The sequence below is a fragment of the Labeo rohita genome, chromosome 8 (assembly GCF_022985175.1).
Source record: "Labeo rohita strain BAU-BD-2019 chromosome 8, IGBB_LRoh.1.0, whole genome shotgun sequence".
NCBI lineage: Eukaryota > Metazoa > Chordata > Actinopteri > Cypriniformes > Cyprinidae > Labeo > Labeo rohita.
Window position 1 is genome coordinate 971,811 of NC_066876.1, and position 16,430 is coordinate 988,240.

Here is a 16,430-nt window from a genome sequence, read left to right on the forward strand (position 1 = left end):
CCAGTAAATCACCCAAAAAATCCTAATTTATTAACTTGTTCTCTGCCTTCCTCTCTTATTCTTATGAAGGTTGCAATATTTGAGGAGGTCTTTGCTGTCCCTTAGTGTAAAGATTACTGGCAATATTTTCAATTATTGTAGCATATATGCTGTACACAGTTACACACTTATTTTTATTAATTGGAAATTATACTTTGACCTTTTAGCTTGTTTTCTTTGGGGGATATATATGGTAGGCTGTACCTATGCGGTGGTGGGTTCGCCTGGACCAAAAAATGCCAGGGCTGATTTTTTGCGCCAGTTCAGCCCTGACTTGCAGGTTTTATTGAAATCTTGGTTATACAGGCAGAGTCAATCACCGGCAAACACAATAGTAAAGGCAAGGCAAATCGTAATCCAGAAACAGGCATGTGGTCAGGGCAGGCAGCAAACTCTCAATAAAGTAGGGATGGTTGGTTGATACAAACCTGACATTTCGACACAGTGTTGAGATCCTGAAGAAACGCTGCTCCGAAATGTGGTTCAAAACAGCCATGTCACGTGACTACAGTGAAACAAAGCATCGGGTGTTTTAAGGGTTTCGAAACGTGGCATAGCCTACCTGCCAAATCTGCATTTGCTTGACAGGGTCGAGAACAAACCACACAATCGCACCTGTCTCGACCTAACTCCCACAAAGTATAAAAGTTGAGTTAATGCAGCAGAACAATTAATATTTTTGATTAAAAATCTTTCTGTGTAAAAAATGTCAGACGTTGTGGCTTGATGTCTTTTATTAATGTTTATTTTTATTATGACCAAAAGAGTTCATTCAGTTCTCAGACAGATGTTACAACACATTACACTAAAAAAACACAACTTTTAAATGTTTATTATAATTATATGCATTCTTAAACTAGGATTCAAACCTAAGGTGACAGCATGCCAGTTGAGTACACCAACCACTCCCCCAACTCACTTGGTGGATGGACGAACACAACATACGTTATAATTTGTCAGTTTGCTTAACTGATTCGTTGACAAGTCTGTTTCAGTGCAATACTTGAAAATGACCACTAGGTCACCGCAGAGACGGGTGTTGAATTGTTTCGAAGCCTTTGCTTCAACTGTTTCAGCGTTTCATGCCCACCACTACAATAAACAGTCCACGAATAATAAGAGTCCAAGGGCAGGCAGCAAAGAAACACAACGAGAATAAACAGTACACAGAAACCAGAAAGATATCTTTAAAAGATATCTTAATAACCTGTTCAATTGTTAATGAACTTTTCTTAATGTTTAAGACCCTATATGGCTCAGTCCTAAAGATAAGCCCATTGCAACTCAATGTCCAAATTATGAAATTTTACCCATTTCCAATGGGTAAAGCCAAATACTTTGCATACATCTGATACTTCTGAACAATCTCTGAAGAACAAACAATATTGAAAGAAGAAATAAATATATTGTTTCCCCTATATCCAAACAACTGCACAGAATAGACCTGTCTGATTGCTAAAAATGTTCTTTTACTGAAGTCTGCACCCCTGTAACTCAAGATTTCACTCTCTGGGGTGGAAATCCTCTCTCTCTGAAGCGGGCTCTTGAATTTCACTCTGTGAAACAGACTTGTGGATTTCTCTTAATGAAGCGGGCTCTGGATTTTAATGCGTAATCCATATGAGGCAAATCTTGGTTTATTGATGTGAATACAATGTGTGGGGAGAATATACTGTATAAGGAGGTGTGGCATTTGTTTCAAACATGTAGCTATGATACTGCCTATTTGAACTCATGGTAGCTGATATGACATTTAATACATTGTGTTTCCTCACCATTTATGTTTGTTTTTCTCCAAAAAAACACAAAACAAACCAAAATTTGAGCTGGGGAAGTTTCTAAAATATGGTTATTTTGACACTACATGACCCAACATCTTTTTTTTTTAACAGTCTCGGCGTCATTGCTTTTTCAAAATAAGAACCTACTCGAGAGGTTGACAAAGCCATGGTGTGCTTTTTGTCCTTTAACTGCACTGGGAATGCATCCTTATTGAGAAACTCAATTGTGAGTGACATTTGATTTTAACTGGTAATGTTCTACTCTAAATACTAGGACTGCCCTTGGCTTCTCCCACCTTTGCTGCTATTTGTCTGCTCGTAGAGTAATAAATGTTCATGTTACTAAGAAAGTAAAATGTAATTAATTCAACCGCTTTTTTCATTTAAAACATTTTAAAAATGTATATATTTTTATTCATTTGTTGTGAAATTTAATGTTCTGTACATATGTTGTGTTTATTTATTTATTTATGCACATTTGCCTTTAGCCTTCCAGTGTTAATGTAGAATTAGCATGTGAACAAATCAGCAGACAACAAATAATGTATAGTGTTTTTAATTTTTGTGTTTGTATGTATACACACATCAATTAATATTTAGAATTTTTGATCTTTTTTCTGTGTTGTCAGGTTATTTTACCCAGATCTCCACACTAGCAGATGTTCAGGAGAATGTGATGGAGTATCTGCATGTGCTTAGTCGGCCGAAGGTCATTGATCGAGAGCATGACATGGTGTGGACAGAAGCCTATGTTGATAGCACTGTAAGTGACTCATTTATGTATTTGACATTTTGATGTTTTCATGTGAGTGGTATTCACATACAAGTTATTGTTAACCTTATGAACCGCATGGAAGAGCATTAAAATAGAATGAATTGTGCCCACTGAAAGTGCTGTGTGTACTGTGTGCTTGCACTGTCTGGACTGGTTTTAATTTTTTATGCGGATCAGGCTACAGTGCAAATGTTCCCATATTCTCTAAGATGAGTGCAATTTGCAGTGTGTAGTTAATTTTTGTTGGCCAGTTCTGAGTGCTACATGACCAGCGACTATACATTATCACCCAGAGATCCAGATGCTTGAATAATTTCTTCAAAATGTAGTTCCACTACAGTAGTTCACTGGCTCTTTCCACTGCCTCCAAAGGTGCTGTTCCACATTTGTAAGCTTGCTCAGTGATTTCTTCCAATCCAGACAAGGACCTCTTCTCAGCCACATCTGCTTCCGTGGAATAAGATGTAGGCTTCAAGGAGCTGAGTGCAACTGTAGAGCAGCATTCTCCCTTAATAGCATATCAGGAGCTTCTTAAAGCTGTGATAATGGTGGTGGCAAAACGTAGCATTGAGTGGCCTAAGGAAAGATGGGAAACACCTCGTAGTAAACTTGATGAATGCTTCCTGACTAGTGGTTGGGCCCAGCACACTAAAGAAAAATTGCTGGCTGTGTTTCAGGCTTACAAGGCTGACCTGCTGAAGGAGCTGAGTGCCGCCAAAGGCTTCATGGGCTCTCATCTATCGCTAAAACTGTCTAAAATCATGGAAAAAGAAAAAAGCCCGATGTCATCATCTGGCCTGTTTGGTGACATTGTCAACAACGTTGTCAGGTTTCATGTGGTTAAAAATCAGTCAAAGGTGTTCCGGGAGTTTATTCCTCACTGGGTCCAGGAGCTGGTGGCATCTGCAAGCCAGCCCTAGCCTCCTCCTAGCTCTCAAAGAGTAACAGAAGGCTATTGTTCCCCCTTGTAGGGATGGAACTAGTCTTGCATAGCCTTGGTTGCCTTGAATGGTTAAGGCCCGCCCAAGAGGCCATATGACTGACATCTAAAGCAACCAGTCATGTTTCGATTTGTGCCACATCATGTTTATGGGCGTGGAAATGTTGCCACAATAACAGGCTGGTGTGTAAAACTCTTGGACGTATTTTAAAGATTCTATGCCAAACATTTTTCACATTTTCAGTGTTTAGTTGATCCTGATAAATGCTTATTATCACAGACGTAAACACAGCAGCTTTCTTCCTCCATAAGGAGGATTCGGCATATTTGCTTCTAGGCGCAATGTTAAAAAACTAAACACACACGTCTCCCGGAAATCCTGTATAGTTTTCTGTGTCCCCCCTTGGAGGGAAGAACCAGAAGAAAACCTGACACCAAGCATCCAAGGCCCCTTTGAGAGAAATTCACTACGTTGTGGTGCCTCAACACCCTATCGAGACTAACTCCACCACCTGCGTTGTTTCAGGGTGCAGCAGTCTTCACTTATTCAAAGCATTCAAGAAGTTTGGTTGCTTCCTGCCAGTCCACTGTGGGGCCATTCAGAGCTGGTGTTTATTAAGAGTATCTTTTAGCAGGCTGGACCTCTGCCACTCTTAAGGTGCATGTGGTCACCATTTCAGCTTGCCATGTTCATATTGAACGGGCCTCTTTGGAGAAATCCTGGAAGGGTTATTAGAGGCTCCCTCTGAACTCTTAGGTAGCTCTGTTAACCGCGCTAAATTACCTAAATCGGCTAGAGGCTTTGCAGGCTCTGTCAGTTGCTTTTCCTAGATTTTGCACCTGGAATGGTCAGAGTTATTCTGCACCCTGGGCCAGATTATGTGCCTATGGTGCCTTCATCTCCCTTTCATCCTGTCGTTTTTCAAGTTTTGAGGAAGAGAGGCTACGCAGGTTATGTCCAGTCAGGGCCCTGAATATTTATGTTCACTCCTGGGGACAGTGGTGTAAATCTTTTGGTCTGCTTTGGTGCTTTGGTGGGTTCCCTTGCTACCAAGCAGACTTTATCACACTGGGTGTGTGATTCAGTTTTTCTGTCTATGAGGCGTGCAATGTCACTTTACCATTAGGCACACTCTACTTAGAGTGTGGCCTCTTCTAGGGCATTAGCTAGAGGTGCACCCCTACAGGAGGTTTGTGCTGTAGCAGGATGGTCCTCTCTGCACACATTTATCAGGTTTTTTTAGTGTGAACATGAATTCAAATTTGGGCTAATTAGGTACTTTCTGGTGGATCAAACCCTGTTTGCTATTAGGTCTGTACTGGGGTTTTCATTTACAGCCTTAGGGAGTGGGTATTTTACCAGCATGTAGTCCTTTTACTTACATGGTCTGTGCTGGCATTGCATTACTATACTTTGAGTGTGCCGGTGCAGCTTCTTCAGATAAAATAAAATAAAACAAAATAAAATAAAATCTGTGACACTGTTTACAGATGGCATTTTATGGACATTGTCACATACTTACATGACTTTGTCCATGTCCAGTCGGATTGGCATGTGTTTACATGTGACTCAGATACAGATACAGGCTCAGATACAGGAGATGTTCCCATCTTGTTCCCAGCATCTTATTCTCTTTACAGGGAACCTGATTTTATATGTGACCCTGAGACATTATCACACATATATGTTTTCTTCCAACCTGGTCTCATGACCAGAATGAACCTGGGGGAACTTTTTAGAGAGACGCGAAATACATTCCAATAAATACATATCACTGCAGTTTCTAAATAAAATGAACACTAGAGGCTGTAAAACAGCGAACACTTTTAATGGTTTTCATACACAGTTATGATTACAGCCCCATATGATTCGATTTCCGGTGTTCTGACAAATAGTGCTACCTATCAGATTATGCTACCAACACACTATTTTTAATACAGTAAGGGTAGGTTTAGAGTTGGGGTAGGTGTACATGACAGGGTATAACAAATGGACACAACACCGGATGTAACAAGCTTGCTCGGTAGTTCAGGCAGCACGGAGTTGGACTTCAGATCCGAAATCCTTGGGTACGAAAAACAAGCTAAAACGGCATGCTTGCAATTGCATTATGTCATGTCACCTTCGCGTTAGGTTGGGTACTGTAGGTTTAGGTGTAGTGCAGATGGTACATTATTTTAAAATGTCAAACAAATTTAATTGTCTATCTATAGAGTATGGAAACATAATGTCAGCAACGCCTGGCATTCTGGGATTTTCAGACACGGACACTACAGTCTACACTGGGTAATAGTGGAGGTAGATCTTAAAATTTATATTGTATATTTAAAAACACATTAGAATGGAAAACGCTTGCTATGACATAAACTGCCATATCTACTGACATGACCGGAGTGGAGAACGGATCTAAAATGAAGCGCAATTTTATGCTTTTCATCTTGAAACAACACAATGGTTAAAGCAGCTCAATGAAAATAAACAACTTCAAAATCTTGCTTTGTCGTTTGTATTTTTTATTAATTACAGATTCATAATTTCAGATCCACGTGAATTTGTAAGTGCTCACGCTATGAATAACATGTCTGGAAGCGTAATTTAATCTGTGACATGAATCGTTGCGATCACTGTCATTGTTCATAAAGGAACTCATCTGATTTACTGTTCAGCAGCTCTTTGTGAGAAATCGTGTATTTGTTCAATTTAAGTCCAGTAAAACTTATTGCACTTCATTTCTTTGAAATTAGGGCGATATGATATATGATTAAATACATCAGCGCTTACTTTACTTAGGAATATGCGTTCATGGATCCGCGCTACGCCACCACCTGCATCGTCTTTACACACACAATAAATTTACTAGAGAAGCGTGACATAATATACCTCCGTAATAAATATAATTTAAATTCATGTCTTCATGTTTTGCACACTTTATTGCTCACTGAATGGAACATATACGCTGCCTTCGAACTGTAATCAGGGCGGAATATTTCAAATTCGCAAGGCACTTACTTTTGAATAGAACAGACATCTGAGATACACAAAATGTGCAAAGTGGTGGGTCACTTACATGATCAACTGGCTGAGATCAAGCTATGGTGTGTTTATTTTATCTGGCAGATATATCAGTGCCACCTAGTTATTAAAAACTGCAACAGATAAATTAATTCGGTCCTGTGTGTGGTACAGTAGAAGGCGGCCATATGATTTCTGTGAGTGTGTATGTGTCGTGTTCTGGCCACACGACTCAGTGCTCAAATAAACGCAATGGATTCCAATATTAGTACAATTATTCTAAGCAAGTGCAAGCAGCTCTTAAAAACATTAACGCAAATACAGTCGTTTTTTCCTCTAGTGATTTGTATTGTGATTGTACACTATTTAGCGTGTCCTAAAACATGCCGGTGACTACCCAGAATACAATGCGCAGTGATACATTCCCAAGCTCTATTAGATTGTGTTTTATTAACGTCTACACCTACCCCAACCCCAGCCCCTAAACCTGCACCTTACATTTATGCAAAAACAGTAATTATTGTACAGTACATCTGTATACCATCTAGCCGTTACCATAAAACATACCATATGTATGTTCTGTTCTGGGAAAAAAAACAAAAACAAAAAAAAACACTCTTTTAGCTCCACTCTAGTATTTTGAGTGTGTGGGGAGACTCTATTATGCCATTTGTGATGTTTCATGGGAGTGGGCGAAGCTAAAGATGTCTTTTGACATGCTTCGCTCGTTTTGACTCTGTACAGCATGGGTAAAGTAGTTTTTCATTATGAAATCTGCTATAATTAAGTTGAATTAATGCAAACATATGGGTTCAGCAAAAGCATATACTGTATGATTAATCAACAACCTCTGAGCTTTCAGGTCTGTCTTTAAAGGTTAAATCAGTTATTGTTAAATAACTATTTCCCTATGGAGAAAATAAATGGAGCTCGACTTTTGTGCTTCATATATATTTCAGATCCAGACACCACTAGCAATGACCAGGAGCATAGTGAGAAGTTTTAATAAGTGTGCACACTCAATTGATCATAGACTGTGTTTTGTCTTTGTAGCGTCCACAGGCTCAAAAGGTAAAGGTTTAATTCACATTTTGTGATTTAGTGGTGTTTCTACTCAACACATTAACCCATTACGTGGATCTGCTTTTTTTTGTGTGCAGTTTCGACAAGTTTTCATTCTTTTTTTGTTTGTGTAGTCTACTGTATGTCACACTGTCATACTTGATTTTACAGCCGTCTGTGCACTTAGACAATCTGTATGGCAGTTTGGCAGTCTTTGTATGTTGACAGTGACAGAGATGACTTGCCCATACTTACACATCAACCATTTCTTCAAAAACACAGGTTGCCTTGTTTGACGAAAACTTAACTTAAAATTCTGCACCTCAACTTTAGAATTTTTTTGCACCCCATATGAACAGCAGAACTCTTCAAAACACAGTGCTCCCAAACATTGTCACACTCTGCTGGAGTGACACTAAACTAAAACTTAAAAAAATTATCATAAGTATGATCCTTCAGTAAGCTGTAATATACTTGTAAAAGAGTACACCTACTGTAGGTACAAACTGAAGGTAGTATTTTCAGAACTGCATGTTATTTACAATTATGAAAATGTATTATAGTTTAAATTGATATTAAATGTAGTTAGTTGAATTTAAGAGTGCTTTTTGGACCCACTTATGTAGGACTTACATTATGTAAGTACATTATGTAATTTCATATTACCTTTAGAGGTCAGCTCTAATTAAGACCATGAAACGACTCTGTTTTAGAATGCATATTGAGCATCAGTCAACCCTATGATACAAAAATGGTTTCAGTGACATCTGAAGACTAACGTGTTTTATTCGGTATCAAAGACAATAAGCATGAGTGTTTGGATGATGCTCTGAGTGTGTGTAGTGTTCTCAGAGTGTTGTGTTTCCAAATTCTCACTGCAACCCTGCTCAATCATCCATCATTTTACAGCCCATTTACTCCTGCAGAGAAGTAGAGAGAGAAGGGTAAATACGGGAAGAATATATGTGACAGTTTAAGCTGATTTGTCTTTCTTCCACTGATCCGCAGCTCATTGCCTCACTTCCGACATCTTGTGATAATGTATGATTGTGACTTTCAGTTGTTTACAGATCATGAATTCATCAAATTAGTTATTGTGAATGTGTAATTGTGCATGAATTGTGCATATGCACGTGTGTCGCTGCAATCGGAGAAGTAGGCTGTGACGTTTCTGATTTAGATGCAGATGATGATGCTCTTCTCCAAGTCAGCCTCTGCCATCAGCCACAGAGTCTCTGGCAGCTGAGCCACATCCATCCACACCTGAGCACGAGGTCACATGATCTGAGTGCACATGAGGTTCTGCGTTCAGAGATTCATTACCATTTTATCACAGATTTCACATTATTCATGTGAAGTGTATGCTTTATTGAATGTCTGCTATTATATTTACTGTTTTCAATGTTACCTTCAGGTAATGGTCTTCTTTATTATAATTATTTATTCACATAATATACAGCTCACATAATATAAAAAACATTTTATTGTGTTAAAATATATAGAATTGATCTTTCTTTACAAGTTTTTTAAAAGGAGGATTCAAGGTAAAAAATAAATAAATAAATAAATAAATATCTTTTACGCTTAAGTAAGGGTAAGCACAGAATTGCTTTTTTGTTGTTGTTGTTGTTGTTGTAAGAATGATGACATTCTGAATTTTATCACACATTATTAGGACGGCAAAAAGGGGTCAAGCAACAAAAAGATCTAGTATACTGTAGATGGTGTTTGCAAAACCTGAAATACATTGCCCTAAAAAGAAAAAAAGAAAATAAAGAAATCAAACAACTATAATTTATAGCTAACCCCACTGCTAGAAAGGTAATATTTTTATGGTACAATGGCGTAACTCATTGATTAACGACCATAGTATGATGCATTGTTGGAGAAAGTAACCAACTAGTCACCACTGTTTCCTGAAACTGTGTGTGCAGTTGAACCATATTAGTTTAACATTGGTTTAACGTTACACACACGAGTAAAACTTTGAGATAAATTTGAGTTAATTAATGTCAGAATATTGTAGATAATTTACACAAACAAACCAAAACCATTTATTTTTTAAATCATGTTATGCAGATGTCTAAGGTGAGTTTAATGAGAGTTTGATCCAACCTCTGCAGGGCTGTGGCCTTTCAGGAATCAAGTTTGACATCCCTGGCATAGATTTTACACCAGTGTATGGTTTATTTAGTCAGTAGCATTCTCCTTAACATAATTTCTGAGAGATAGTGTTGCAACTATGTATGATAGATATATCTGTACAGCAGTAGTTCAAACCACACAACTTTGTGATGCTGTTTGTCACTGTTTCTTTAAACTGCGGTTTCAGGAAACACAGAATCTTTGAGCTATGTTGGTTCAGCTCCAACTTTTGAGGGCTTAAAAATTCATATTTTTGAAAATGGTTTCAAGTGTACATTTTTAAAAACAATTCAATTAACTATCTTTGTGTAAACCACTAAAATGCGAATTTGTGAAAACATCATGCGCTTATGTATTCTGTGTTCGGTCAACAGGAATGCGTATATGTGTAGGTGTGTAGAGTTTCTTTACAAAAAGGCATCACCAACTACCGGCCTGGCAAGCAATACAGCATTTTTAGTTGTATTCATGGATCCGTGTGAATGACAATAATTTTGAAAACGATGACATCTGTATGAAAATCGTTTCAAAAATGCTAAGGAAAAAACTTTTAAGTTTTTAGAATAACCATTGATGAGTACACATACCGTAAGTTCTACTGAATGATAGCCTTCCCTAGAAACATGTTAAATTAATAAATATAACATCTCAACTAATATGTATACAGCTTCATTTGCTTAAGAAACACGCTTCATTATCAGATTCGAAAGATAGATCTCAGATTTGCTTTATGAATTTATTTTACTTATTTTAGTGCCAAAGCACCAAATGACTTAATAATTTTGACTAGTTTGATTTCTTTGAAATAAATATAAGTATTCAAAATGTATCTGTCAGAACCAAATGTAAAAGCACCTGAGAACCAGGTAATAAATGACATTCATCCACCTCTTTGTTATGTGTTGTTGTGTAGCTGGAAGATGCTCAGGGTCCTGTGCTCATGACTACTGTGGCTATGCCTGTATTCAGCACCAAGAACGAGACTGTGAGTGATGCTAAATTTTGACTTCTGTTATATTAACCCAGTGGTTCTCAATCCTGGTCCTGGGGGCCCCCTGCTCTGCACATTTTGCGTGTCTCCCTTATTTCACACACCTGATTGAGATCATCAACTCATTAGGAGAGAGATCCATGAACTGAACTAATGAGCTGATGATCTCAGTCAGGTGTGTTAAATAAGGGAGACACGCAAAATGTGCAGAGCAGGGGGCCCCCAGGACCAGGATTGAGAACCACTGTATTAACCAGTGGTTATATTATGGAGTGAATTTTGTGCCAATATTCATCAAACAAATCCAGCGTTTGCTCCGTTTATTCTTCTTCTTCTTCTTCTTCTCCAAAGTAAAAAGTCTTTTTGAGGGCCTAAACATGCTCGAAAACTCATGAAACTTTGCACACGCATCAGTCCTGGCGAAAATTTACATCTGATATGGTTTTCAGAAGTGGGTGTGGCAAAATGGCTCGATAGCGCCACCTATAAAATTTCAACGGAGTGCGCCTCGAGCTGCGTTTCACGTACCTGTACGAAACTCGGTACACTGGTGTAGCACACCAATACCTACAAAAAAAGTCTCCTGGTGCAACTTCCTAAACCCAACAGGAAGTCCGTTATATTGAATTTCCTGTATGATTTTTGTGCAGTTTTTGCCATTTTCAGGCCTTGTACTTTAACGAACTCCTCCTACAGTTTTTATCCGATCATCTTCAAATTTGCTGAGTGTTATCATAAGGCCCTTGCGATGTTAAATTGCGAAGCTTTTGAGTTTTCGCCGAGGGGCGTGTCCGTGGCGGCCTGACAAAGTTCGACGTGTCGCCATGAAAAAGGAAGTGGCTGTAACATAGGCAAACAATGTCCGATCTGCCTCAAACTTCACAGGTGTGATAAGATTCATGTCCTGAACACATGTCAGTGCCCATATTCAGTTATATTCATAGCGCCACCTGCTGACAACAGGAAGTGACATGTTTAACACTGTTACGGACTCCTAGCAACATATTAAAAAGCATTAGCAAGTTTTAAATAGGCTAACAACATGCTACAATCATGCTACAACATGCTAGCAACACTTAGCTAAGAGCTAATGCATGCTATTAATACAAAGAAAAAGAAAATTGCTGTAACTCATGCACATAATGTCCAATCTGACCCAAATTTAATATTCAACATGCTACGAACATAGTAAAGCATGCTAGCAACACTTAGCTAATATGCTAAAGCATGCTAATAATACAATGAAACAGGAAGTTACTTTAACTCAGGCATACAATGTCCAATCTGCCCCAAACTTAACATGTTTGATAAGAGCCCTGATCTGAACACATGCCCATGCCCATATTCAGTTATAGTCATAGCGCCACCTGCTGGCAACAGGAAGTCACATGTTTAATACTGTTGTGGATGCCTAGCAACATTTTAAAAATATCAGCAAATGTTAAATAGGGTAGCAACATGCTAGAAACATGCTATAACATGTTAGCAACACTTAGCTAATATGCTAAAGCATGTTATTAATGCAATGAAACAGGAAGTTACTGTAACTCAGGCATACAATATCCAATCTGCCCCAAACTTAACATGTTTGATAAGAGTCCTGGTCTGAACACTTTTACGTGCCAATATTCAGTTATAGTCATAGCGCCACCTACTGTTAACAGGAAGTGACATGTTTAACACTGTGATACACTATTAGCAACACACTAAAAAGCCATTGAGTGCTAAACTAGTTAAAAACATACTCAAATATGCTAGCAACACTTACCAAGTGCTAAAGCATGTTGCTAAAGACATAAAACAGGAAGTTTTTGTAATTCATGTAAACAATGTCCAATCTGCCCCAAACTTCACATGTTTGATGAGAGTCCTGGTCTGAAGATATATACATGCCCGTATTCAGTTATAATTATAGCGCCACCTCCTGACAACAGGAAGTGACATGTTTAACGGTGTTACGGACTCCTAGCAACATATTAAAAAGCATTAGCAAGTTTTAAATAGGCTAGCATCATGCTAGAATCATGTTAAAACATGCTAGCAACACTTAGCTAAGAGCTAAAGCATGATATTAATACAAAATCAAATTGCAGTAACTCCTGCATACAATGTCCAATCTGCCCCAAACTTAAAATTCAACATGTTACAAACATAGTAAAGCATGCTAGTAACACTTAGCTAATATGGTAAAGCATGCTAATAATACAATGAAACAGGAAGTTACTGTAACTCAGGCATACAATATCCAATCTGCCCCAAACTTAACATGTTTGATAAGAGTCCTGGCCTGAACACATGCCCATGCCCATATTCAGTAATAGTCATAGCGCCACCTGCTGGCAACAGGAAGTGAGATGTTGCACTCTGTAATGAACGCAACATTTTAGAAATATCAACAAGTGTTAAATAGGGTAGCAACATGCTAGAAACATGCTATAACATGTTAGCAACACTTAGCTAAGTGCTAAAGCATGTTATTAATGCAATGAAACAGGAAGCTACCGTAACTCAGGCATGCAATGTCCAATCTGCGCCAAACTTAACAGGTTTGATAAGAGTCCTGGTCTGAACACATTTACGTAACAATATTCAGTTATAGTCATAGCGCCACCTACTGTCAACAGGAAGTGACGTTTAACACTGTGATACACTATTAGCAACACACTAAAATAAGCCACTGAGTGCTAAACTGGCTAAAAACATACTCAAACATGCTAGCAACACTTACCAAGTGCTAAAGCATATTGTTAAAGCCACGAAACAGGAAGTTGTTGCAATTCCTGCAAACAATGTCCAATCTGCCCCAAACTTCACATGTTTGATGAGAGTCCTGGCCTGAAGATATCTACATGCTCATATTCAGTTAAAGTCATAGCGCCACCTGCTGGCAACCGGAAGTGACATGTTTAACAGTGTGATGGTCTATTAAAAGCACAGCAAAATATGCCATATTGTGCTAAACATGCTAGAAACACTTTCTACGTGCTAATGCATGCTATTAATGCCATGAAACAGGAAGTTGTTGTAACTCAGCTATACAATGTCCGATCTTCCCCAAACTTCATATGTTTGATAAGAGTCCTGGCCTGAACACATTTAAAGGCCAATATTCCATTACAATTATAGCGCCCCCAGCTGGCAACAGGAAATGACTTGTCTTACACTAACTCAAACATACCATGTTCAATCTGCACCAAACTTCATATGTTTGATAAAAGCGCTGACCTGAAGACATCTACATGCCAATATTCAGTTATAGGCATAGCGCCACCAGCTGGCAGCAGGACGTTTGGCACATCTAAATGACTTTGATTATATTCCTCCTAAATTTACTATGTTAAAAGCATAGTGCCCACCGTTCGCTGTTTCCCTAAAGCCACCGGTCGGCGGTGAGCCCGGGTGCGAGGGCCCGTTCATCGCTGCTTGCAGCTTTAATTATATTTATGTTTACATATAGCATAGTTTATATACACGCCTTGTACCACATTTAAAACTAAAAGTGGCCTGTAAGGAGATATTTCATATTTCAACCAATATTTTACTCTAAATATAGATTTTAGTCTGACAATAGCCTGTTTGGAAAAATCAATCTAAAAATATGTAGCTTTTTATATACACCCCAGCAACATTTTATCTCATGAAGTTAAGAATCAAAAACCACTGTCAGGAATTACATTAGTGGCTCTTCAAATTGCAAACATTAATTATCTGAGTCACTCTGAGAAGAGTCCTTCCTGTCCAGAGTGTGTCTTCACCCATGTAGCGTGCCATCATCCACCGCACAGAAAAAGAAAGTAGGCTAAATTCTGTGATGAAGCTTGATGTTTTAATGCCATTTTTCAGGGGCATACATGTTTACCTGGCTGACCTCAGATCATTAACACGTGAACAGAGCAGTAAGTGTGAGGCGGGATCACATTAGTGATAATATAATCAGAGAATATTTGCTTTCAGTTTGAATTGATTTATTTAAAAGTAGACATTTCAAGCTTTTTATACATATATGTATGTTACGCCTGCCTACTGCCCTCTGTGGGCTCTGCTGTTTAGTGCAAGTGCTGGCTGGGCAACAGGTGAAATTAATCATTGTTCCAGCCTTCAGTAGACTGGCAGTGAATAAAAGACTGGTATGTCTTTTTGGGTTGCTCTCTCTCAGGTGTGGCTTTTCCCTCATTTTTTTCCTTCCCCTTTTTCTTATGCCTTAATACCCACGCGTGCGGATTCTTTTTTTCCCCCTTCCACCCCTAGACATTTTTTATTATTCAATTTGTTGTTTTTGTAAATAAAGTAGTTTATTGTACAAAATGTGGTGTTTGACTCTTTTGTATTGCGGCTCACAAACCAGCCGTAACAATGTATCATGTATGTGAGGAACATATTCACTGAGATTCAGGTGGTTTTATTCATGTGCCTGTAAAGAAAGTTTGTTTTCTTTATTTTACAAAAGCACATTGTTTTTGGCTATATACAAATAAACGTAGACCCACTGCAGTTTTTAACGATGCCATGGTCATATCTGTATTTTAATTCTTTTCGTGGTCATCAAGAAAACGTGACAAAACACACTGGCGTGGTCTTTAACCTCAAATATTTTTTTTTAATCAGTTAAAATCATTCTGAAATACTGATAAGCCACTGTTTATCAAAATGCTGAATTTAGTATTATATCAGTGTGAACCTGATCCTTCTCTCCAATTTACAGGACAAAAGTGACACCAGAAGAGAAATATTCATCATTTTGCTTAACCAAAAAATACATAATTATTTTAGACACAAATGATTGCACAAACGTTTTAGATATTGTACTTAATAATGTAATTTGTTTTCAGTTTTTTTTTAAATTAATAATTAATTACCTTCTGGGTGATATTACCATATCTGATACACAATTAAATTGTCTAAGCTTTAATTTTTGGTACACAATATTGTCACTCTGCATAATACATTTGCATTTTAGTATTACAATATATTGTGACATGATATATTGTTATTATACTCCTGCTGTCACGTCATCCACGCGGTCCATAAGCCACAGCACGCGTTAACGATCACCTGATAATTAATCACGTACACCTGTTCACCCAATCACCCCCACAGTATAAATACTTACCTGTTTGCTATATTCGCCGACTGGTATCAACGTTGCTTGTTCGCTCTACCTGTGGATGTACACTTCTTTATCCGAGGATCGCTTTGTATGGACTTTCTGGAGGACTCTGACTTTCACGGATCTGTGAGGAAAGGAAAACAAGCACCTTAAGGGAAGTGACTGAACGGATCGTGTAGAAAGTACTACCGCTGTCTGAGTACCCACCTGAGTAGTTTGGATAAACTGTGATATACCTGCTCAAAAGACTTTTGCTACTTACCTGTGTTTCTTCGCACACAATCTTCTGCTGCACTCCTGTGTTAATAAAATTTGTTAAACGTTACCTCTGTCTCTACCCCTTTGTACCAGCGTGACAGGATACCAGCCCTAAAGAAAGGAGGCTTTTCATCATGGCTGGGGTCTTTGCTAAGCGGCAATGGACTGAGGATCGGCTACTTAATTTACAGCAGGGTGGCCGCCATCTGGACAAATACGTGGCGGAATTCCTCAAGCTATCTCATCAGGTGGGCTGGCACGACGCCTCGTTGTGTGCGGTATTTCAGATGGGACTGGACGAGAACACTATTTGCTGCAG

General features: G+C 38.4%; 1 protein-coding gene across 1 annotated transcript in view; it reads left to right on the top strand.

Annotated features, from left to right (window-relative positions):
* The window catches only part of cacna2d3a (calcium channel, voltage-dependent, alpha 2/delta subunit 3a), a 170,475-nt gene that overhangs the window by 91,616 nt on the left and 62,429 nt on the right, over nt 1-16,430 (top strand). The window contains 3 exon segments of the mRNA XM_051117795.1: nt 2,450-2,583; nt 7,602-7,619; nt 10,669-10,740. Of these exon segments, the coding sequence (XP_050973752.1) occupies nt 2,450-2,583; nt 7,602-7,619; nt 10,669-10,740 (224 nt within the window).